The 22,833-nt window shown below is 39.7% G+C and overlaps 2 protein-coding genes across 7 annotated transcripts; one reads left to right on the forward strand and one right to left on the reverse strand.

The window, feature by feature from the left end:
* Positions 1–526: 526 nt before the first annotated feature.
* Positions 527–10,801, forward strand: LOC125881873 (transmembrane protein 241). Of its 2 annotated transcripts, none has more exons than XM_049565291.1 (15): positions 527–756; positions 2,519–2,565; positions 2,953–3,030; positions 3,145–3,226; positions 3,329–3,406; positions 5,030–5,055; positions 5,401–5,452; positions 5,580–5,628; positions 5,800–5,845; positions 6,546–6,581; positions 7,678–7,712; positions 7,841–7,910; positions 8,906–8,999; positions 9,179–9,243; positions 9,775–10,584. In XM_049565291.1, exons 1-15 carry the CDS (start codon positions 685–687, stop codon positions 9,815–9,817), a joined length of 873 nt encoding a protein of 290 aa, XP_049421248.1. In that variant the 5' UTR covers positions 527–684; the 3' UTR covers positions 9,818–10,584. The 2 variants fall into 2 exon arrangements, with proteins under 2 accessions (XP_049421248.1, XP_049421247.1); XM_049565290.1 differs by lacking the exon at positions 9,775–10,584 and adding an exon at positions 10,593–10,801 and having other exon boundaries at positions 530–756.
* Positions 10,802–10,910: 109 nt separating this feature from the next.
* Positions 10,911–22,099, reverse strand: rbbp8 (retinoblastoma binding protein 8). Of its 5 annotated transcripts, none has more exons than XM_049565272.1 (20): positions 21,969–22,099; positions 21,678–21,753; positions 19,541–19,693; positions 19,393–19,435; positions 19,162–19,257; positions 18,991–19,082; positions 17,658–17,730; positions 17,295–17,476; positions 17,105–17,200; positions 16,808–16,881; positions 16,586–16,653; positions 15,553–15,832; positions 14,372–14,537; positions 14,156–14,241; positions 13,765–13,915; positions 12,254–12,394; positions 12,075–12,120; positions 11,866–11,953; positions 11,644–11,785; positions 10,911–11,499 (listed from the first exon to the last, which is right to left on the reverse strand). In XM_049565272.1, exons 3-20 carry the CDS (start codon positions 19,638–19,640, stop codon positions 11,396–11,398), a joined length of 2,028 nt encoding a protein of 675 aa, XP_049421229.1. In that variant the 5' UTR covers positions 19,641–19,693; positions 21,678–21,753; positions 21,969–22,099; the 3' UTR covers positions 10,911–11,395. The 5 variants fall into 5 exon arrangements, with proteins under 5 accessions (XP_049421229.1, XP_049421225.1, XP_049421227.1 ...); XM_049565268.1 differs by having other exon boundaries at positions 14,156–14,244; XM_049565270.1 differs by having other exon boundaries at positions 14,156–14,244; positions 19,541–19,707.
* Positions 22,100–22,833: the final 734 nt, after the last annotated feature.

Here is a 22,833-nt window from a genome sequence, read left to right on the forward strand (position 1 = left end):
TTTATTTCCATGAAAACTTTTCTGACATTCTACTTTTAGATTTATCACTGAATCATTTTACCACAAAAATGTAAGCAGTTACACATTTTTCTCATAATTCTGAGATGATAATCTCATTAATTCAAAAAACACAGGCCATTTTTGTGAATTAATTACAGTAGTTAAATTTCAAAAATTCTGTGATAAAGAATGTCAGAAAAGCTTTTCGTAAAAAAAACTGCTCTGCTTTTCTGAATTAACAATATTATTATCTTATAAATTCTTCTTTTTCTGAATAATCAAGACATTATCTATAATTCAAAGATACTTGAGCAGATTTTTTTTACATGTAAACATTTCTCATAATTCTGAGCTATGAAATCTCATTAATCCAGAAAAACAGAGAAGATTTTTTTTTCCATGCGAATTAAGTATGAGGTAAAGAGGTAGATCTGACTCCAGCAGGGTTCATGCCAACATGTCCTGCAGAGATGTGGAGAAGCGCCTGCAGGAAGCAGCACAGTGACTGGTCACCCCGCACATAGACGATCTTGGTCTGACAACGTCTTGACGTGTCATCGGGGGACAGTGAGGGAAGTTTCCGATCTGAAAAATGTCTCTAGTTTGAAACAGGCTCACGGTGCATGTATGAAAGTCAGCCTGGTCTAAAGCCATGTCCCCGCTGCAGGCTGTGTGCAGGTCAACATGCAGTGGAGGAGACACGTCACTGGGCTCGCCTTCAGTCTCGTGTTCGTTGTGTCATATTTCACTAATAAGGTGAGTGTGAGAGGATGTGGTGTTTTCCCTGAAGTACAAACTAAGTTATCTCTCGGCCGAGTGAAGAAATACAATCTGACTTGTATCCAGCGGTTTATTTGAATAATGAGAAGCGACAGCAGCACCTCTGTTCCTGATTATTCACCGTGTAATGTTGGAGAGCGTGATTTATTTCCGTGTAAACTGCAGGGCATTGAAATGTAACCCTCATCATCACACCATGAAGTGAACATGATAAAAGAGGCTTCACGAATCACTGTAACTGGGCAGGCATGAACATGACCCATCAGAGCTGCACTACTAACACACTCAGCTTTTATTTTGGTGGGAACAGCAGCAGGAAATCAGGGGTGGGAATCTTCAGAGGCTCTATGATACGATATTGTCACGATATATATCCTCCTGAGACCCTGTGTCCTTAAGAGGACGTCCCATTTTGGGTTTACCTGACCTAGCACTTCATTCTACTTAACTTAGACCTGTTGTCCTCGTTCGTGGACACTTTTTGTGCCATCTAGTGGTAGTAAGAGCACACTACACTAATCCATGTACAAACAAGATGGCAGCCATCTCTGCCAAGTCAGTCTGCAGCTGATCCCGACACAAAAAAAAATTATAATCGAAACTTGTGTATTTATGATTGATAATATTTGTTGTTTGATATGGCATCAAAGTTGACCAATTTTAGCAACAGTAACGAGCTAAGACACTAGCTGTGTCTCAATTCAGGGGCTGCAGTCTTTGACGGACGAGGCCTTTGCGATCGACGTCGCCCACGTCCTTTTAAGACTGTATAAGCCAAACCGAACATTCTCTGAAATGGAACGGTCTGGTCTGCGGAGGATTTCCTGGTTGCATCACCAGTTGCTCTCACCCTGACCCCTTGGTGTTCCTGTTACCTAGCAACCAGTCGCACTTGACGAAAGAATGAGTAAGCTAGTAGGTTAGCTCGCCCTAAATCATGGACCCAGATGTTGATTCCAGACACCGCTGTTTGATATATTTTGGGCTGATGGATCGTTTTCACGTAAACTTATTCAAATTAAGATTGTTTAAACTGTGTGCTTTTAGCTAATAGTAATGTTAACAACAGCTAACCCCTAGGTAGTTAACAACTGTTAGTTAACTTAATATATAATGGTCACCGGCACGCAGTGCATTTTGGGCCTTCGAAATGGGACAGCCTTGGTTGGCGCCAATGTGACGCAATCCGTTATTAGGAAGTACTCGTTTGAGGACATTTGGACTTTATTATCGTCTCGTTTGAGGACATTATCATTAACAATGTTTTTATACTTACTTATAAATAGCTAGGAGAAATTAAAAATGCATACCAAACAAAAGTTCGGGTCTCAGGAGGATATTAGGGCTGGGCGATATGTCCTAAAAATTACATTATGATATCTGGACACATAACGGACGCATAATTTGAGGTAGCCAACAACCAAAACAACCTGATTTTATACATCTGAAGAACTTCTAGTAACAAAATGAACTGCTTGGCAACCAGACCAGGCGTCTAATTGAGACAGGCCTTTATTTGTGTTAAATGCGTAGCTACACCGGGCTAGTAAAGGGGATTGGGCGTTGAATTGAAGTTTTGCGGTAAGTGCTGTTGCAGATATTTATAGACTCGCTGAATTGGAAAATTTGAAAGACGTTTGGTGCCAGTGTGATCTCATTCTCCTTCTGTCAGACTGATAAGTTAAAGGTGTAACGTTGGTTTGCTTATAATAAACCCCTGAATCTTCTCTGTTTTCAGTTTGTCCTGTCGGTGTTAAATTTCACCTACCCAACTTTATTTCAAGGGTGAGTAGCTGAAGGTAAATACCTTATGTGTGTCTATCCTGTCCTGGTTATTACAGGCTTTGTGTTGGAACTTAAAAGGTTAAACAAATAATGTAAATCCAACACTTGGGATCGTCTTAAAGGGCAAACGCTGGCCTGCAACACCATCTGTCCGGTTGTTTTGGCTCGCATCTGAGTGCAAATGCTGTGTCCACACCTGCCCAAATAACCGCCCTTAGGGGGCAAACGAAGTTGAGTTAGATTCAACCGAGCCAAACAGGGCAGGTGTGAAAGCACCCTTAGTTAAAACAGCCTTTTGTGCGCACCCCATAATGAGTGATGAAATACAAACTACACACCCAACAACCTGCTGTTTTTGTTCACAACCACTATAATTAATATTTCCAGATGGCAGACATTTATCGGCGCTGCTCTGCTGCTTCTCTCTGGGAAGTTTGGATGGGTGGAAATGAGCCACATCACCAGGTACTTTTGTTTTTATACTGTTTTAGGATTCATACTTGAGTGTTTTCAGTAGCTGCCAATAAGCACATGTATTATTCAGAGCCTTGTTTGATACGTGGTGATGTTGTGTTACAGATCAGCTGCTCTTTCCTGGATTCCAGGCTCCTTCCTGTTTGTAGGGAACATATATGCTGGTTCGAGGGCCTTATCACGTATAGTACGTCACATAACCTACCAACCCTGAGATGTGGTATCTTTTCAGTTACATTGCTCAGCATATATATCCTTGAAATCCTTGTTTTTCTTTTTCTCTGTCCAGGACATTCCTTTTTTCTTCACCCTTCAGAATTCCTCTCATGTTGTTAGTTACATCATCTTAAAGGTCGTCCACAGAGAGGTAAGTGCCTGCTCTGCCTGCTGTATGTGAACATGTACGATTATGTGCAGTACACACCCTCCCTTTGTACTCCTCCATCTTATTGATTGGAAGCAAATGGAGGGAAGTGAAGCACAAAGGAGGCAGAACCATCACCGCTTTATGACCTTGGCCTCACTCTCTGTATTGTACAAGTTTTAAAGGGGCAGCATGCGACATTCAGAGCATTAATATTGCAGCAAACCACTATTTGCTATGAAAGGATATAGTGGACTAATGGCGCCTGAGCAGAGAATGATGTCATGCTCCCTGTGTGTGTGTGTGTGTGTGCTGTAATCTGAGCTTCTCTGTGGCTTGTTGTGGTGGTAAGTGCATGTGTATATCCCACTTGCTAGCTCATCACTGCTGCTTTGCAGTGAGCTCAAAGTGGTCATAGCTGATTTTGGGATGGTGTTATCGTGCAAGCGTTGCGTCCACCTTTTGGTTCTTACAAGTTACAGTGGCATGCAAAAGTTTGGGCACCCCTGGTCAAAAATGTGTTTACTGTGAGTAGTTCAGTAAGTAGAAGATGAACTGATCTCCAAAAGGCATGACGTTAAAGATTAAACATTTCTTCAATATTTTAAGCAAGATTACTTTTTTAGTTCAACCTTTTACAGTTTCAAAATAAAGAAAAAGGAAAAGGGTTTGAAGCAGACGTTTATGGCAAGTATCACAGCTTCTAAACACTTGTTGTAACCAGCTGAGATGCTATCAATTCTTGTCTCTGGGATTTTCATTCTTCCTGCAAAAGGCTTCTAGCTCTGTGAGATTCTTGGGCCTTTTTGCACACACTGCTCTTTTAAGGTCTATCCACAGATTTTATATTTGTACAGGTGCGGCTGCACAGTAGAATAGTGCACCACCACTCCAGAGTCTGATAAATCTTCCTGCAGGTCTTTTGCAGTCTAATGGGGGTTGACTTGATCTCCACAGTTCCTGTTAACTGCCATTTCTTAATGACATTACAAACTAAATAAACAGCTATCTGAAAACACTTTGCTATCTTCTTATAGTCTCCTGCTTTGTGGGCAGTTATTTTAGTTTTAAAATAGAGTGCTAGGCAGCTGCTTAGAGGAGCCCCTGGCTGCTGATTATTAGGACAAGGTTTCAGGGGTCAGAGTATTTATAAAGCTTTGAAATTCGCATCTCCTCACCTTTCCGAACAATGATTGTGAACAAGTCAGAGCCACAACAAGCTAATTAAGGTGCAAGACCCTGTTAAAAGTTGTCTGAGAGCTCAAATGTCTTGGGGTGCCCAAACTTTTGCATTGTGCTCCTTTCCTTTTTCCCCTCTAAAATTGTACAAAACAAAATAATTCACTGATTTTGAAATGAGTTGAAAAGCATGTTTCATCTTTAACTTCATGACTTTTAGAGATCATTTTATCCTCTACTTACTTTTGACCAGGGTTGGCCTAACTTTTGCATACCACTGTAACACAGGTAGCTCCTTCAGCACTGTTGCTGTTGTTTAGCACTGTTTGTGGAGTTAGCCACCCCTGTGTTGAGAACCATGTGCAGACCTATACGCTCTGTTTTTCGCACCACTATGATGTATTTCTATCTTTAAAATGTGCCTTTGTCTCTCTTTTTAATTGACAGAAAACACAATGGCTGAAACTGATCGGGTTTGTGCTTTTTCATTTTTCACTTCACCCAAGAGTAGCCCAATAAGTTGTATCTATATGGAATGCAAAGATATTGAATCTTTTTTGGCCCATTTTGCGGCCAAGGTTGCAGGAGATGGGGTAACACAAGGAAATACATTTCCTTATTTTTGTGCTCCCATGGAACAAGCTTAATTACTTAGTAGTAATAATAATGCCGTTGATGTTGATAACGCTAATACTTTAATTTGTTACGCACTTTTCTGGGTCTGGATCAGGAACAGTAATAAATGAAATACAAAGCTCAAGGATGAAATTTTCCATTATACGTGACTACATCTTTAAATGTGCTATTTTCTCTTGTAGTATAAGCTTCATGCTGCTCTCATCCATCAATCTCCCCGTCTATGATCCTCAGGTAAGAATTCATGATGGTGAATTTCTTATTACAATTCCAACTGCTACTAGGGAGGAAAACTGAAAGAGTTTTGGGTTTATTCGCTACAACAAATCTTTACTTGTTTACATGTTTGCATGTTTTGCAGTTTGACTACAGTGGCTATGTTTGGGCTGTCGGTCATCTGCTCTGTGTCGGTAAGTCTAAGAATACACAGAGATGTTACACTGTTAACTGTAAAAGCTCAGGAGTTATATACAGAGAAAAACAGTGGCCCGAGGTTTGAGCCTTGAGGGACACCACAGATACCTGAAGGAATATAAAAAATCAGTAGAGCATGAGAGTAAGAATGTCATGTCATTTTTCAGGTGCATACAGGGTGTTTCAAGTTCACTACAAATCCAGTAATTTGAGGTAAGTGGAAGCACAGAGATTCATAATAATAGAAAACACAAACACTTTGCTTGACAGTGTGTTTCTTATTTCTCATCTAACACAACGTGCCATTTTTCAGCCTAGATTAACAAATCTAGCTGAAAACTCTGCTGATTGAATAGGGCTGAGCTATATGTCCTAAAAATGATATTATCGTATTTTACAGCTCTAACTCTATACCTGATATATAGTTTGATATTTTTTAGATCTCCCTAAAAGCATTTTATTAATGCTAGGACTGAGTGACAAATCGAACATAACGATTATTCTGACCAAATACCCTCTCTGATGCCACAGAGTTGCAGGAATGACTGTTGTTGTTGTTTGGGTTTTTTTTTTCCAGAAAATATTAACACAGTGAGATTTTTGATAAATAATCATCAATAATAATGACTAAGGGGGTTAAGGCAAGCGTTAAAACAAACAGAAAAGTCTGATTAGTTGGTAGATTTACATCACCTTACTGAAATGCAGCCTTTAAAATAAGGGAAAAACACTATTTATGCCATATCATGATATGATACCCAAAATCTAAGACGATGTATAGTCTCATATCTCAGTAATGATATATCTTCATAATGCCCAGCCCTAAGAAGAAATGTTGTACTATTTACACAATTAATTTAAAACAGTTCACCAAAGACTTTTGAATTAAACTTTTGTGATGTTTTCATTGCAGTGACCTTGAACAACAGTGCATTAACTATTTGTTCAGGTAAGAATAAATCCTTCTAAATAACTGGATGGGACACATAATAAGCACAAGTTAGTTTCATTTAAGGATGAAATGTTCTGCAATGTCTCAAATTATTTAAACTCTCAAACTTTTACTGAATAGCTATAGACCTATATTTACGTTATTTACTGTAAGTCATAGTGCATTGAGCCCTGACTCATCACTGTACGCTTTATTCCAGGGCTAGTCTGTCTTCTTTGACCTTTCATAGTCTCTGTCACTGGTATTTGTTCGTTTATAAAGCCGTACTGTGTCAACTCTCTGCGTACATTTGAACTTGGATTGGACAAAGATCTGATTGTAGCTATAGTCTGAGATCTCAAGATCATGTTTGTTGTCTGAGCTGGGAATGAAAGCTTTTATGTGCCCTGCTCCTCTCACTTGGAATAACCTTCAAAAAGAGCTGAAACTATGTGAACTGGTCCCTCTGTCTGATTTTAAAGCTCTCATAAGTACATGGATGAATGAGTCGGTTTGGTCTTGTCATTGTGTGTAGGTGTTCTAATATTTCTACATGTTAGTGTATGTCTTGTGTTTTTTATTGTGTGCTGCTGTCTTGGTAAGGTCTCCCTTGTACAAGAGACTGGGGACTTGCCTGTTTAAATATGGGTTAAATAAATAAAAATACATTTGAGAAACTAACTGTCTTTCAGAGAGGTTAAGACAACTCAGTCATCTCTAAACAACTTGATGCATCATGCAGATAGTCCATTCATGATAACTGCCCTTCCTGGAGCTCTAGAAGTAGCATGAAGAGTCAAAGATAGTAAGAAAAATCAGCAAATGATAGGCGGGAGGAAAAGCCAATTATTCAAGTTAGGAGTGGAGTTAAAGGGTCTTTGCAAGCGACTTTGCAGAAATGAATAATTTTCAATTATATATAAGTTATGGCTTACTCACAGTATTGTGAGTAACTTAAATACTTATAAAGTCTTCTAAAAAACATTTGTAAAAGGCGAAGTTATTTGCTTGTGCATCCAGAAAGGTTGTAGTAATGCACTGACCTGTGATTCTTACATTAGATATTGGGTATTATCAGTTACTAATTTCAGTTTTTCCTGCCTTAACATAACAGTGTACTGCTGCTGGCCATTGCCGCTCACCCAACAGGTATGAATGACCCTGAACAATGTCATATATTTCTCGGTGAATGCTGACTTGATAAAAGCAACAACAGCCTAATTTAGATTCTACAATGAACATTTGTGCCTCACAAACAGATCTTTGTCCCTCTACAGGTGACCTCATGGGTGCCTTGGAGTTCCCCTCCCTTCAGTCCTACACATTTCACTGTGGCTGCTGTGCCAGGTGAGACTTTCCAGTCCATGGACACTTTTCTTTCGTAACTACTGTATATTCAATACAGCTACCTGGATAGTTTGGGAACATTGGCTGAGGCAAATTTTCATACATGTAACATTTATGGATAAAAAAAAAAACCATTTACAACAGTTATACAGGGTGTATACAGGTGCTTGAAAAGTCTTAAGTTGTCTTCAATTCAAATTCGATAGGTCTTCAATATTTTTAGTCACATTACGGCAAAATTTTCTCCAGCCTGTCAGACCCAACAACTGTTTACAGTCATAGGACAGACCGAAGAATTGTAATAATAAAAAGCATTTATGATGGCAATGAGATTTTGTTTTCTTTTTACTTTCAGCACATTAAACTTAAACTTAATTTTTCCTCACTGTTCATGTTGAACTGACATCAGTGTGTTACTTGGAAAAATACTTACACGTGTGTCTCATACATACACAGATTATATACATATATCTATATATATTGCAGGTTTGGTCTTAAATGTCATAAGGTGGTATTAAAAAGGTCTTAAAACATCTTAAATTTGACTTGGTTACATCTGCAGACACCCTGATGATTTCTGCTTAAGCCGTGTCAGATAGATGTAATGGTGGTTGTTGAACAATGAAGACAACAACTCCCATGATCCCATGCTACTTCACGACATCAACAAAGTCCATCTTTTGTTCTTGTTCTGATTGAGAGCGGCAGAAATTATGTACGGGCCATTTACCAGAATCAAATTAGAACATGCTATATGGGATGGAATATTAGAGAAGTGCAGAACATCAGCGGTTAATTATTGGACCCATGGAGGCCGACAGATACATGGTTAAAGAGGATCTGTGTTAGAAAGTCCTAGTAACATGTTTCAGTATTAACAAGTATATCTATCAGCCATTATCCTTTAAAAGTTTTAATTTTTATTTCAGAAACAAAATTTAATTGTGTTTGCAGCATGATACTTAGCAGTTTATTGTGTGTGTGTCATTTCACAGTGCACTGCTGGGTTTTTTGTTGCTGTTGGCCACAGTCAAACTAAAAAGTGGATTGTCCCTCGAGCACTTTGGAGTCTGGATTTTTCTTGCAAAGGTGATGGTTTTTCATATTTTCACAATCTTTTACAAAAATTAAATTTAATAGTAATTTATGGTGGAACTGGTACCATGAAACGCAGCATCATAATTCACACAGTCATGACCTGTAGTGATGAGATAATTCAAAATTGTTTTGACCTGTGTAACAAGACGCTTGCTACTCTTTCCTTCCAGGTTACTGCCATGTGCCTCTCCCCATTTATCTTCCACATGGACATTAATGCTCCATCTCTAATTTGGTAAGTGCCTCACCCTTCTGTGTTTGGTATGTACTTAGGTAGGCTGTTGACGAAGGTCCTCCATCCTCTGCGCTCTCGTGCCTGTGGGTCCAGTTGCCTCCATGACAGCCTTAATCTCTTGTTCTGTGCCTCTTCTCCAGGTGGATCTAGGCCCTTCTCTCTTTCTCCTGCCTTGTGGGTTCCATGTTGATGCCTGCGTGATTAACTTGTTTTCTGAGTGTGTGGTCTGTCTTGCTCCACTTCCTTCCTGTCATTTGAAGTTGTTTGGGTTTTTGTTTGGTGCGTTCCCACAGGATGTTGTTGGAGATGGTGTCTAGCCAATAGATTCCCCGGTGGTGTTGAAGGCAGCAGCTGATGAATGTCTGTAGTTTGTTGAGGATGTTGGTGGTAATTTCCGTGTTTCAGATCTGTATAACAAATTGATTTGACTTTCGTAAAATTTTAGTTTGGTTGTACGTGCTGGGGTGAAAAATGCTGTTCTTTCTTTTCCTATCCTGATTTTGACATCTTCCTCTGCTCCTCTGTCCACAGTAATTATGCTCTCAAGGTATGTAAAGCTGTCTACCTCCTGTAGTTGGCTTAGATTATTGGTGCATCGCTCTTGTTGTTGATTCTCGTGACTTTTGCTTTTGATGTGCTGATCTTGAGTCCAAGTGTAGCAGCAGTTCTTGTTAGTTTGTGTGCTTTGTCTGTTGGTGAGTGTTTGTAAGTAGTGCTATATCATCAGCAAATCCAGATCCCCTAGCTGTTTGACCAGGCTTCTATGTATGCTGGTTTTGCGGTTGTTGGTTACTTGGTACTAGTCCAGTTTACACAGGAAAATAGAGTCCAGGTTGAAAAATGTTGAAGTTATACTTTAAGTCTATTAAAGTTCATGTTGCAATGCTGGTTGGTTGTCAAGGTGTCTGTCCTTGCGGTTTTTCATGTACATTGTCATATTTACTTAAGCTGGTAAACTAGTCCTCCTTTCTAAGATTTTTGGTTTTCATTTATGTTTCTGTAGCAAATGTTTTTACAGGTTGGATTTGCTAACCTCAAACCCAACCTTCCACCATTTCTGGTGTGTTGTGGATTTGGTTTGTTAGTCTGTTCTTGCCCGTTGTCCTCCAGGTAATGGATTACAGTCTCATACCACATGGAACCAGACCAATTGGTTCATGTACAAGCTGTCGCTGCACTATTTTAGGTTAAGTGAATAAAAACGTGAATAATAATTACTAAATGTTTTTCACATCAGCTGTCCTTGGTTACATTTGTCTATCATTATTTTACACTGGGACTAAATGGGTCTCTGTCCATAAACCATTAATGAATTCTGTGGGGGGGGGGTTTCTTCTGTTTGACTGCAGTGTGGTCATCAGCCATGTTGGAGAGGCCTTGCTGGTGTATTCTCAGAGGGACTCGCAGTTGTGACGAGAAAATTGCAGCTCTCCAGAGAAACCCACGACTTGAACGCCGTAAAGAAATTCTTTTGGAAACGTATTTTTTCACATTATTTTTGTAATTTCTCATCTCTGCGCTGACAATCTGCCGACCAAATAAAGTTATTTTGTTTACATATTGTGCTTTCTGTGTACTCGGTGACATTGTGATCTTGTTAAATCAGAATGAAGCACTGCAGCATTTGATGAGGTAAAACAACACTTCATCGACATAAAGTCAACTTTATTATCCAAAAACACGTGGGGTGGCAACCTTTACTATCATAAGAGCCATTTTTGGCCAAAAAAAAAAAAAAAAAAAAAGAAAGGTAACACAGCCTTTTAAGTCGAAACATTTCTAACAGATAGACAAAAAGGCGCCACGCCACGGTATAGTTAAAACATTTTTTTAAATTGATGTATGAGCTATACTTATTTACAGTTGAGGAATGTAAGAGTAACCTTATGCCCACAAAAATAAACGAGCCACAGGAGAGGAGTTAAAGAGCTGCATGCAGCCCTGGAGACACAGGTTGGCTTCCCCAGCTCTACACAGACAGCACACTGACATTAACGACTTGAAACCGAAAAAAAAGACAGCATAAGGTCACTATATAATACAGAACTTGGTGGTACTCAGTGCAACGCAGTGACGAGCCTGCTCTTCATATACTGTAATAGTTTTCTGTGACTTAATCAAATCGAACAGTTCTTATATGAGCAAACATTTCTTAGCTCTCCTGCTGGTTTTGCTTTGGGTTTGGTGAGAACAAAGCGTTGAATGGTTGTCTTCTCCGCATACGTGCCTGGGGATCCTTCTCTTCTTTGATATAGCCTACAAGGAAATCACATCTCAGTATCTATAAGTAGTTTTAATGAATTTTAAGCCATCACGAGATTCTGTGACACTGACGATACTGTAAGAAAAACAGTTTATTGATCCCTGCAGTGACTACAAAGGTAAAAACCACCTAATTACCTCTTTCAATGCAGGTTTGAGTTGATGGGAATCCAACTTCCCAGAAATGTTCAGGTGTACAAGGAGGAATGTAGAGGAATCTGTGTCTCGAGCAGGAAGTCAGCTTCTTCTGCTTCTCCTCCTCTGGCAGATGTGCATAATACTGTTGGAAATACACATCCTTTAAAACAGGATCTGTGATAAAACGTGTCTGTTGCTCGGCTCTGTTGTCAAAATACTTACAATTTCACATTCTTTGCAGGTGGTGCCCTTCAGTTTCCGTCTCTCATCTTTCTTGCGAATTACAGCCATGTGTGCAAACGCTGGACGCCTATCCAAAGAGAGAAAACATGAGACTGTAATCTTTTTTTCTGTCTGCACACTACCCCAAAAGACGACAGCATTGATTTGAAAAAAGAACCTACTGGTTGTGAGGCTGATGTGTTTCTTACCCTGCTTTGTGCCTGTTATATTGGCTCATAGTGTTTTCATGAGGATCTTGTTGATCGTAGAGATTTAAACAAACACGTAACACAAGTTATATTAAAGAACTGACATCTAATGTTAAACAGAGAAATACTGGTCAAATTACACGATGACAAACACAGTTTCTCTGCATCTAAAAGCCTACCATCATCCTTCTCTTCATCATCATCCTCTTCACCACAGGGCTGGCTCTGGCCCAAGTGTGAACTGTTGTAAGACTTGTACTCCCCGTAAGCTGTTGTGTCGAACATCAGATCCAAACTGTCATTTGCCTTCTTACCCACTCCTGGAAAAGCACACAGATATGCTGTTCAAATTTTCATTACAACACATTTCACAATATGCTATTAATTACTGCATATGAGACCAATCAGCTTTTGTATGACATCAGCGTCCATCAAAACGTGTGAGTGAAGATTCTCAGTCATCCAAGTCATGGTTATCTAAAGTGCTATATCATAGGCAACTGGACTTGAGTTTCATGAGGATGTTTCACTTCTCACCCAAGAGGTTTCATTAGTTCTAACAGACTGGGGCAGAGATGCAGGCTTTAAATTCTGTGTGGGTGTAAACAGTTTCAGAGTCGCTGAGGTCAAATATAAGGCGAAATTTATACTTCTGCATTGAATTGATGCTGTACCTATGGCGTAGGCTCTGTGTCGACCTAACCTATGCTGTAGCCTGACGTGCACCTCCCCAGAAATGTAACTACATGTTGCAACGCAGACCTCCTGCCTTTTTTTGTAAGCTGAAACCATTTCCCTCAGTGGAAACGAAGCTTTTATTTACTTTAATTTCACAGATGAGAAACAATAAATTGTGAGGACAATAAAGCCTCCATAAAAATAGCATTTCAATCTTGTGTGTGATTTATCCTGGCTTCATATGAGCAGAGGAAATCAGACAGTTTTGTCAGTGACCCTTGTGAATTGTAATGGAGCCAAATTATATATCGTTACCTTTGTTAAATGTTGCTGTTGTCCCTGGCTTCATATGAGTAGAGGAAAAGTCCACTAGCTGCTAGGCTAATCTATACAATGTAAAATGCCATAGGCTTGTGCTAATAACGTTAGCATGTTTATATTTCTTTGGAAAACGTGTTTCGTATAAGACAGTTTTGTTGGTGAACCCTGTGCGTTATAATGGTGCAAAATTATGTACCGTTACCTTTGTTAAATGTTGCTGTTGTCCCTGGCTTCATATGAGTAGAGGAAAAGTCTGCTAGCTGCTAGGCTAATTTATACAATGTAAAATGCCACAGGCTTGTGCTAAAAACATTAGCATGTTGTATTTGTGGGGAAAATGTGTCCAGATAAAGATAAGTGTTTGTCTGTGAATGCTGCGAGTTTGAAATTGTCTCTAAACTAAACTTTACAGCGATTCACAGAAACCCTGTCGCCAACTAGTGTTTTGGAGGTGTAACTGCAGAGTGACACAGACACACCACCACAAGTATAAATGTTCACAATGGCATAAGCTCTGCTGCACAAGTGTAAATCCCGCTTAGGGGTTCACACCCACACAGAGTTTAAAGCCTGTGACTCCACACCAATCTGTTAGACCTAAAGAAGCCTCTTGGATATAACACAGCACTTTAGATCGTCAATCAAAGCATGTCAGTAATCAATTACTTAATAAGTTGTGGTTAATATTCACCAGACACGCTGGTCTTTCTGTCCTGTGCATTTTCTGCCCGACCCTGAAGTAAGCTGTGACTGACCCAAGTACAGTCTGTATCTACCAGTTCTCCATGACCCTCTTCTTCTTCTTCTTCTTCTTCTTCTTCTTCTTCTTCTTCCTCCTTTTGCTAAAATATGAAGAGACACAGATGAGCAGCCTGGTGTAAAAGACACTTCTCTGCAATATATCCAGATGAAAATGTTCAGATGCAATGTTTTTAGTAGTCATAAAAAATCATGACAATCACAGAAAATCTTAGCAAACAGAAACAGTGGTCACAGGTCGACACTCTTCACCTGGCCAGATATTTAACTAAATGACACTACGAGTTCTGCCATGATGTTTATATCCGGTCATGTGACTGTACCTTGTCTCCTCTCCACTCGCTGTCATACATGGACAGTGCGAGCGCAGGGTCAATGCTCCACGAGGACTCCACTCTGTGCTTCCTTTCTGCTGGGAAAGCCATGGTCACATTCAGTTCAACAGATTATAAAGAAATACTTTAAACTGTACATCATTTAGCCAACTGTCAGAAAAACAGACTGTTCTTCAAATGTCATTGTCAAACACACAAACTCACCATCTTTTCCTTCACGTTGGTCATGTGAGGCATTCAGACCCAGCCGAGGGGGCTCTTTCTTCTCACTGTCCTTGTTTGCTTCTCTAACTTCTGGTCTCTTGAAAACAGGACTTGTACTGGGCACATTCGGCCTTTGGCTGGAAGTCCCAGTTAGTGCTGGACAAACCTGTGAAATGTTAAAGGAATCACATGACATTTTAAAGCCATATGGAAGAATTGTTCTAGTTATATAAAGGGCCGTTGTCAGGGTGGGGTCAAAGGGTTATGAAAAGGTCTATGATTAACCCCTAAATGGGATCAAGTACAACATTTACTTACTGACTTATATCACTGACAGTACAAGTTATATGTATTTACATGATAAACAAATGTATCGTTGTCACTGAAAAACATTTCAGTGTGCCATCTGATACTCCCACCCCCTGCAGGTATTGTGAAATGGTGCGGCCCATGTGCCAGAGGGGGTCGGAGCCGATTAAAATCTATCGGTCGGATATGCCAAACACACACAAGCTAAGTCAGAATGCCTCGCCAGAAATGAGGGGCTTCTAAAGGGAAGCCAGGGTACAGAGAGAACAAGAAAACGACAGAAGAAGAGAAGCATCGGCCAAACGTCTGCCTCATTGCCTTTTTCCCCATGTTTTTGAAAGAAACTGCACCAATATGCTCAGAGTTCAAAGCTTTCAATACTCGTGAAAGGCATCTGAAAGCAGCACAAGAAAAGAGATGTTTCAAAGAGTGTAAAAAAGTACGTAAGTACATACATATGGAGGCCTGACTCGACTCGCCCTATTTGATTTTCCATTATCAAAACTTGTGGATATCACTTGGTACTTTTTTTGGTGCCACCTCCATTGAGGTTCCAAGCAAGCTGAGCGGATACTAAAAGGAGAAGTTCAAACACTGCAGACCAGTCACTGGTCAGAGAGAAAGGTCACATGCAGTCTGCAGAACCACAGAGTACACTATCCTGTACAATTGACAAAGTCCTGACATTCAGTTGAGGATGAAAGGACTCAGTGAGTGACCTCACGATAGCTTCACGCAGCTTCTCTATGCTGATCAGCTGAGAATCCTGTCTTCACTGAGGGGGCTCTATCCACGGCAGAAAACAAAATAAAGAAAAGGACATGGTACCAAAGTGATTTGAGTCAAACCATGCAGTGAAAATGAGGCATTACCTTACTGTCCAGCAGCTCTTTGTTGAAGCTTTGATTGCTTAAAGGTGTGGAGGTGTGTTTGCTCAGGTCTGGTTGCTTATGTTTGCCTTCCACCTGTTCCTGGATTCCTTGTTTGTCCTCCTCTTGCAGCTCCTGCTCACTTTCCTCCTTCTTCCGTTTCACCTTGTTAGTGAAGCTAGCCTCTGCAAACCTTTTGACACGTGGGAGAAGTGACGGGGACGTTTCTGTGGTCGAGTCTGGACTGTGGAGCAGTGTGGATGGACCGGGGGAGTGGTAAGGTCTAAAGGCGGGAAAACAAACATGGTCGTGTTACTGGGATGTTTTTAACTTGACTACACAAATAAAGAACAAAATTCCTACAAAGCATGGTGGTATAGTCCTGTAGTTTTGAAACTGGACTAAACACAGTCTGAATTCATGGGGGTTGAGGTGTGGAGGTTGGCAGCATGCATCCCTGTCTGCCACTGTGTCTTTTTCTGACAAGCCAAAGTTGGCAAAGTCTGAATTAGGCTCGGATGGTATCTATTTTTTCAAACTTTCCTCAGATTTCGCCGATGTATACAATAGTCTACATCAGTCTTGTTAGTCGTCGAGTTAGTTCGTCCACTGTTACAATAATCAAGAAGTCAAGAACTGTTTCACCGAGACTTTGATTCTAAAATATGCTGTTTATCCCCTGCGGTCTCTCTCAGCTGTTTACAGCCCTGTAGTGTTATCCCCACTACCAGCAGTCCCGATGTCCGCCAACTCCCCTGTTCCACCGGAGACTGACCTCTGGTGGCATGTGATGTGCACTACATGCAATACATCCTCAATACAGCATCTCCGTATGACTTTAAAAGAAAGAGGAATGTCTGTATTTTTGATGACATTTAAAATCATACCATCGAGATTTCTAAAGACTGAGACATAGACTGTTTCAAACTGACAACATTTACATTCTAAATGGGTCCAAAGGTATGTGCTTTTGTAATGTTTAATGATGCAGCAGCTGACAGGAAGAAGACAGGGACCAAACTGTTGCCATTCTTACCCCAAGCGAACGCCATGCCTCCACTGAGATTTTGAGCTGCCCTGCTGGCCTGCAGTCGTCTCAGTGCTCTAGGAAAGGCAACAAAGAAAGAAGTTACAGACACAATCCAAACAGCTGAACTAGTTTGAATGTCTGTGCTAAGATTAATTATTCAGTTCACGAAGTAAATTTTCTGCCAAATCTCTTTCATACAGACTTTACATCAGTATTAAACCGACCTACCGTGTGAGGCTTGTCAAGAAGTTCAAGGCCACAGGTTTCTGCTATCGCCTCCTCCAGTTTTAGATTTGAATCCTCTGAAATGAGACCCAACAACTGCCATCAGCAACTTAAATGTTCAGTCTTCTTAAACTTAAATTTCCAGAAAATCATGTCGGACAAGATTTAAAAAAAAACTGATTATGTGTTCCATCCCTGGAAAGGCTTCCACTTCCTGTCCTCTTAGAAACCACAAGTAGTCTTACTGTTTTTATAATTCCTAATCTTAAATTAACGATGTGACAGGAGTACAGTGCTTACCTATGATGTGGGATGTGTCCAGTTCACAGGTGTTGGGTACAAGCACTTGCGTTCGTCCAGGATTCTTTGTAGCGTCAACAGGCTCCTTATCCAGTGCTTTAAAAAAAAGACATACGTTATAAAACTTCAGACAGGTGATTCAGATGACAGACATGTGCATTTAAAACTCTGAACTTTAAAGCTGACTGACCGCTGAAGAGCGACTTGTTAGACTGCGGCAGAGGCATCTCTGCGTAGCGAACATGCTTATTTTTGTCAACATCTTTTCGTTTCTTCAGTCTGCTCGCCACAGGCAGCGAGCTCGGCAGAACTGGTGAGTCTGGGATGATGCCTTCCTCTTGTTCTGAGGATGAGGTCTGCTGGGGCTCCGAGCTGATGAAAACAACACCTGCGATGTTAAACTAGGAACTGAAACTTTGCTGTAAATGCTTATTCCTGCACAGAACACCACAGCTTCAAAAACACTCTAAATGATTGCATTTATTTTAACATTTTTACAATGTCAGAAAGAACATGTTGATAAAACATGACTGTAACACACTGAAGAACCCACCGAGACATCTTTAATTTTTGCAGCTCAGCCTGTAGTTTCCTGTTTTCATCCTGAAGGCTGTTTCTTTCAGTCTCTGGGGGACAAACAACACACAAAAAAGTATCACACACACTACATTTCAATTAATTACATTGTGCTTTTCAACATGCTGGCAGCCATATCCTGTGGTACACTGCAATTGTCATCATAAACCCATGATACACTGTTACACATGTCATGCACTCTCATGAAAACAGGCTTGTTTTTATGCAAACGAGACTGGACGTGTTAAGAGATCACCAAAGTCATTACACAATTTCGTGGCAACCTATTTAATAGATGTTGAGATGTTTCAATCTGGACCAAAATGGTAGACTAAACGACACTGTCATCTCTGCCCAGACTCTGGGCTACACACTGAAAAGAAAAGAATGTACTCAAAGGGCGTTCTCACTTTCTGATCTCACCCTTTTCTAATTTGAACAAATTATTTCCTACATGTCAACTGATATGAGAGAGTGTTAAGGTGCTCTCAGTCCTAGAGTTGTCTTGCTTTGGTCTGAATCAGGGACTGATTTTGTTCCAAAGTTGTATAATCGCCTAGAGTTGGTTCATGTTCTCACGGCAGCATTTACAAGCAGACCAGATCAAATGCCTTGTGTGAGAAAGCTGCTCTTGATTGGTCAGAATTTCCATGTGGGAAAAATCCAGGAAGTAAAGCAAACGTTGAAGAAGAGTACACTTGCAAGATAAATGTGACACTCTCTAATGTCACAATGGAGGGACAACTACGCAGGTTGATTTTAGCGCTGCTCATCGTGGACTATATTGCTGTCATTGTTCATTTTAGTCAAACCATACAGTTTGAAAACGAGGCGCGGCTCCAACTAGAAAACAATGTTTTGATGCATTGGATGTACTGAATGTGCATATTAAGGCAGTACAGGAGGAGGTGCACATTAATAATCCTCCAGGACTGTAACATGCTCATGTTTGGCCTGGAAATATGCTGAAAGTAATGAAAATTCTTAGCCCCCGTTAAAGTTAAATGCTTTAGATATTCATTCTTAGCAAGCTGTTGGGATATTGAGGAGTACTCCACTTCAACAGCGGGAATATTGTCATTAGCAAAGTGGTACAGTGGATGCGGAATCTGTAGTTGGTGCTAAAATAGGTGTTTTCTTTTGTCTTTTTTTTGGTTCATCTATTATTCTCAAAGTCCTTCAAACCGACGACGAAGTCTGTAAGCAGAACATTACAACACCTTCTCTTTTTTTGCAACAGGGAGGCTGCTAAGCTGCAGCTCATCACATCTCCATGTGAGTAGAACAACAAGAATAATAAGTAAACTCACTCAGTTTGGCGATGAGGCTTAAATTCTGATCCTGGTTATTTTTTAGGTTCTCCTCTAAGGCGGCACATCGCTCACACTCTCCTGCATGGAGCCTGGAACAGTGAAAAAATGCTGCTTATAAAAGTTGCATATTGTTTTGAACAAAGTTAACCATGGTGTGGAGGAAGTTACCTTCCCTCCAGGTGAGTGTTGGCATCCTGCAGGGTTTTGTTTTGCTGCTTCAGCTGCTGAGTGCGATTGTAAAACACCTCGAGTCTCTTTGCATCTCTGTAGAAAACAGATGTAATGACAGGTTGGTCGCTAATGGAGACAAGACTGAAATGATTTTCTAAAGCCAGGGTCAAATATACTCGCTATCATCACTGTCAATATAGTTCAGAGTTAGGGAAACATTGTACTCACAGACAGCGCTCATTTTTCAACTTGCTCACTTTTGCCTCCAGCTCTGAAAACAGCAACAAATGTAATGTTGAAGAGTGTAAAACACACTGCCAAAAAAGATGTAATTTTTAGTGTCTGATTTTAGTTTAACCAACCAAAGGTCAGTTACCTTGAAGTGCAGCTTGATGACACTCTCTGAGCTGTCTCAACAAGTCCTCAAAGAGGTCAGGAGGGTTGGGTGTTCCTCGGCTCTGTCCCGGGCTGCTCATCCTCCATTCACTGCTGAAACCACGCCCGCTCTTCCACTAACTGCCAACACCACCTGGAGAGAAAAATCTTCATCACATACAGTGTTCAGGGGTCATTTTTCAAAGGTAATAGGTTATAGATTGCTATGTGACTGTTTTAATAACTTCAAAGTAACGTAATATATTACATTTGATTAAAGGAAGTATTTCTACATGGTGAAAAGATGCAAAGCAACAGAATGAATGCCACAATCTACATACGTTTTACCTAAAAGAATAACTTAACTCATAACGTAACTCCTTTGTAGTCACCACCAGTTTGATTTGTAACTTTAATTACATATTTTCCTCAGTAACAGATTACAGTTACACGGGGGTCTACAGATATCAGACACTTAAATCTAATGCTTTTTAAGACATTTTCAAGATAATTTTTAATCAAATATTAAACTGATTTTTGGACAAATCCTCTCTTCTTATTCAAGCACTGAAGGTAAGGAAGTAAAGGTAAGCACTATATATACGATCCTGTGCAGAGGTAGGTTTTATGTAGGAATATAGTTATCAGAGTGAGTAAGGTTAATCGACATTTTGCCAACATGTAAGTGCAAGCATAAAGTAAAAAGCCAGTATTAGGCTCAGTGGAAGTTTTAAGATTTGTTACATCAGAAATGTGGACTTTCACATAGGAGAGGTCGACATATTTTAACAAAAAGAAATTAAAAGATGGGTAGATTGAATCAGATTGCAAAATATTAGGGCTGCTGTGAAACTGCACCTACCTACCTAAAAAAGTTTATCTTAAGTGTGTCAGTAAAATGGACGACCAAGAAAGGACGGCTGAGGAGATACCTGCACATCAATGCAACTGGGCTGGAGTCGGACAGCCACAAAAAAGGCCCACAGGCTGAGATCAATGCACAGAAATGTCAGTTTATTTAGAACATCTGTGCACAAAAAGAAGGGTGTTGAAAGTATAGAAAAACAGTAGCTCTGAGCACTGACGAGAGTCAAGGACTGAAATGTTTGCTACCGTTTTTATTCACTTATTATTTTTTGCACTTTGAGAACCATTCTTTTTTTGCACGGGTGTTCTAAATGACTTGACATCTTTTGGTTTTGACTGTAAGAATAATGAGTTTGTATGATCCCTATACCCTGCCCAGAATGATCCAAATTGCTTTCTTTTGCAAATTAAGTAATGGATGAATTACACTTACATAGTTGTTGCCCCAAACCTCTGCACAGTAATTTAGATATGGAAGAACTAGTGAACACTATAGTATGTGGAGTGACTTGTGATCCAGGACCTCTGCTTTATTTAATACCGCAATACTTTTTGATACTTCAGTTTGTACATGCTTAATATGTGATTATGTGATATGTAAGAAATTTGATTTCATTAACTCTATCAATATTTAACCCATCCAAATGAATCTTTATCCATGTATTAGTTCGGCAGTTCCCAAAAAATATCATTCTCGTTTTGCCAAGGTTTAATGATGATATGATAATTTATTTCTATCAAACCATACTTTTAATTTACTCAGTTCTGAATTGAAAAATTGCAAACCACTGCCAGATTAAAACATATTTGTATCATCAGCAAATAACATTTTGATACTTGGTATAAATCGTAGATATAAAGAATAAACAATTTAGGGCCCAACACTGACCCCTGGGGGACACCACCAGTAATGTCCAAACACGTTGAACACTGATCACTCAGCTTCACACACTGCATTCTGTCAGATAAATAACTCTTCGCCCAATATAACGCTTTACCTCTGATGCCACACTGTTCTAGTTTATTGAACATGGTTTATTGTGTCAAAAGCCTTTCTTTATGTGTATGAATGTTCCACCTGTATACAGTTTTGGGTCTGGTGAATTTGTGATTTCCTCAACTGTATCTATTAATACCAGTGATGTTGCTGTTTGATCTCTCAAACTGATCTCTTTTATTAAAAACCAAAGTTAACTACAATCCCATTATGTAAAGAAATAAAGTACAACTCATAGCTAACTAGCTAACGTTAGCATTAAATGTAGCTTTACCTTCAGAGCTAAACGTCCAGTCGGCTCGCGACACTTCACTCTCGACACTTGCTAACATTACTGAGGTATTTTAAACCTGTAAACACATTCATACCACACAGCACCAAACACTGAGCTCTTTATATTTCAATGTTATTAAAGAAGCACTGCTTTTACGTCATGCGCATTTAAACACCAACGTTAATTACTTTATATTACTGTAAACCAATTAACATAACAGCACCAACGTTCTTTAGATAACATTAAACTACACATTTACAGCAGCCGCCGTTTAAAATGAAAAAGACTTACACAAGAGTGTCCGAGATAAACTTGATAGTATAATACTGTTAAGCTAACATGTTAATGTGCAGTATGTCATGTTAGTAACTGCAAAACAAAATCCAAACTCGCGCGCCGGGTTGCATGATGGGAAGTCTTCTTCCGGTCTTCTTCTTCTACTGCTGCCGCTGATCTGGAACCTTCAGCGCCCTCTGCTGTTCAAATACTGTTACGACTGGAAATAACATTTCTAAAGAATTTGGCCATAATTATATATTTTTTATATTATTAAGTAGGTAGAGCTGAGTATGGAGGCCGTTTGATGACATATTTGGATTTACTTTTAATTTCTTAATATGTTCATTGCGTTTTTAGAGCTCAGAAAAACATAGGAAAATCAAAGCCAACAGGTAGAGCACATTAACTGTAACTGGCCACAGGGTGATCAGTACAAAGTAGCAGTGAAAATAACATAAAATAACATAAAATATACACAGCAAGGTGCTTCATCTAAAAAATATTATGACATTAATCTTTGCCCTGAAATAATTTAAGCATAGGATTCCAAATCTTATCAAACACAACACCTCCATCCTCATGTAACCATAAATCATTTGTAGGAACAGCGTCCATCTTCCACACTTGTAAAATTAACTTCTTTGCAATCACCACTGCAAATAACACAGCCATTTTTTGACTTCTGCTAGCAGAGGATAAGGAACTAGTTGCTCCAAGGATAAATAGGAATGGATCAGGTTTCCAAGATTTCCCAAAAGCCTCAGAGAACATCAGGAATAGAGTCTGTGTAAAGGTTTTAACATTCATCCCAGACTTCATCTGTTAGTTCTTTATTCAGTTCGTCTACCCGTGCCTGTTTAATTCCTAAGGTGTCCTG

Source organism: Epinephelus fuscoguttatus, linkage group LG21 (assembly GCF_011397635.1).
Source record: "Epinephelus fuscoguttatus linkage group LG21, E.fuscoguttatus.final_Chr_v1".
Classification (NCBI taxonomy): Eukaryota; Metazoa; Chordata; class Actinopteri; order Perciformes; family Serranidae; genus Epinephelus; species Epinephelus fuscoguttatus.

Coding starts and splice junctions, on each gene's coding strand:
- LOC125881873 (XM_049565290.1), top strand. CDS start 685: ATGCAGTGGAGGAGACACGTCACTGGGCTCGCCTTCAGTCTCGTGTTC. Junction 2,566..2,952: donor TACCCAACTTTATTTCAAGG/GTGAGTAGCTGA, acceptor TAATATTTCCAG/ATGGCAGACATTTATCGGCG. Junction 5,056..5,400: donor CAATGGCTGAAACTGATCGG/GTTTGTGCTTTT, acceptor TTTCTCTTGTAG/TATAAGCTTCATGCTGCTCT.
- rbbp8 (XM_049565268.1), bottom strand. CDS start 19,640: ATGAGCAGCCCGGGACAGAGCCGAGGAACACCCAACCCTCCTGACCTC. Junction 17,477..17,657: donor CAAAAATTAAAGATGTCTCG/GTGGGTTCTTCA, acceptor TGTTTTCATCAG/CTCGGAGCCCCAGCAGACCT. Junction 14,538..15,552: donor AAGAGCTGCTGGACAGTAAG/GTAATGCCTCAT, acceptor AACATTTCACAG/GTTTGTCCAGCACTAACTGG.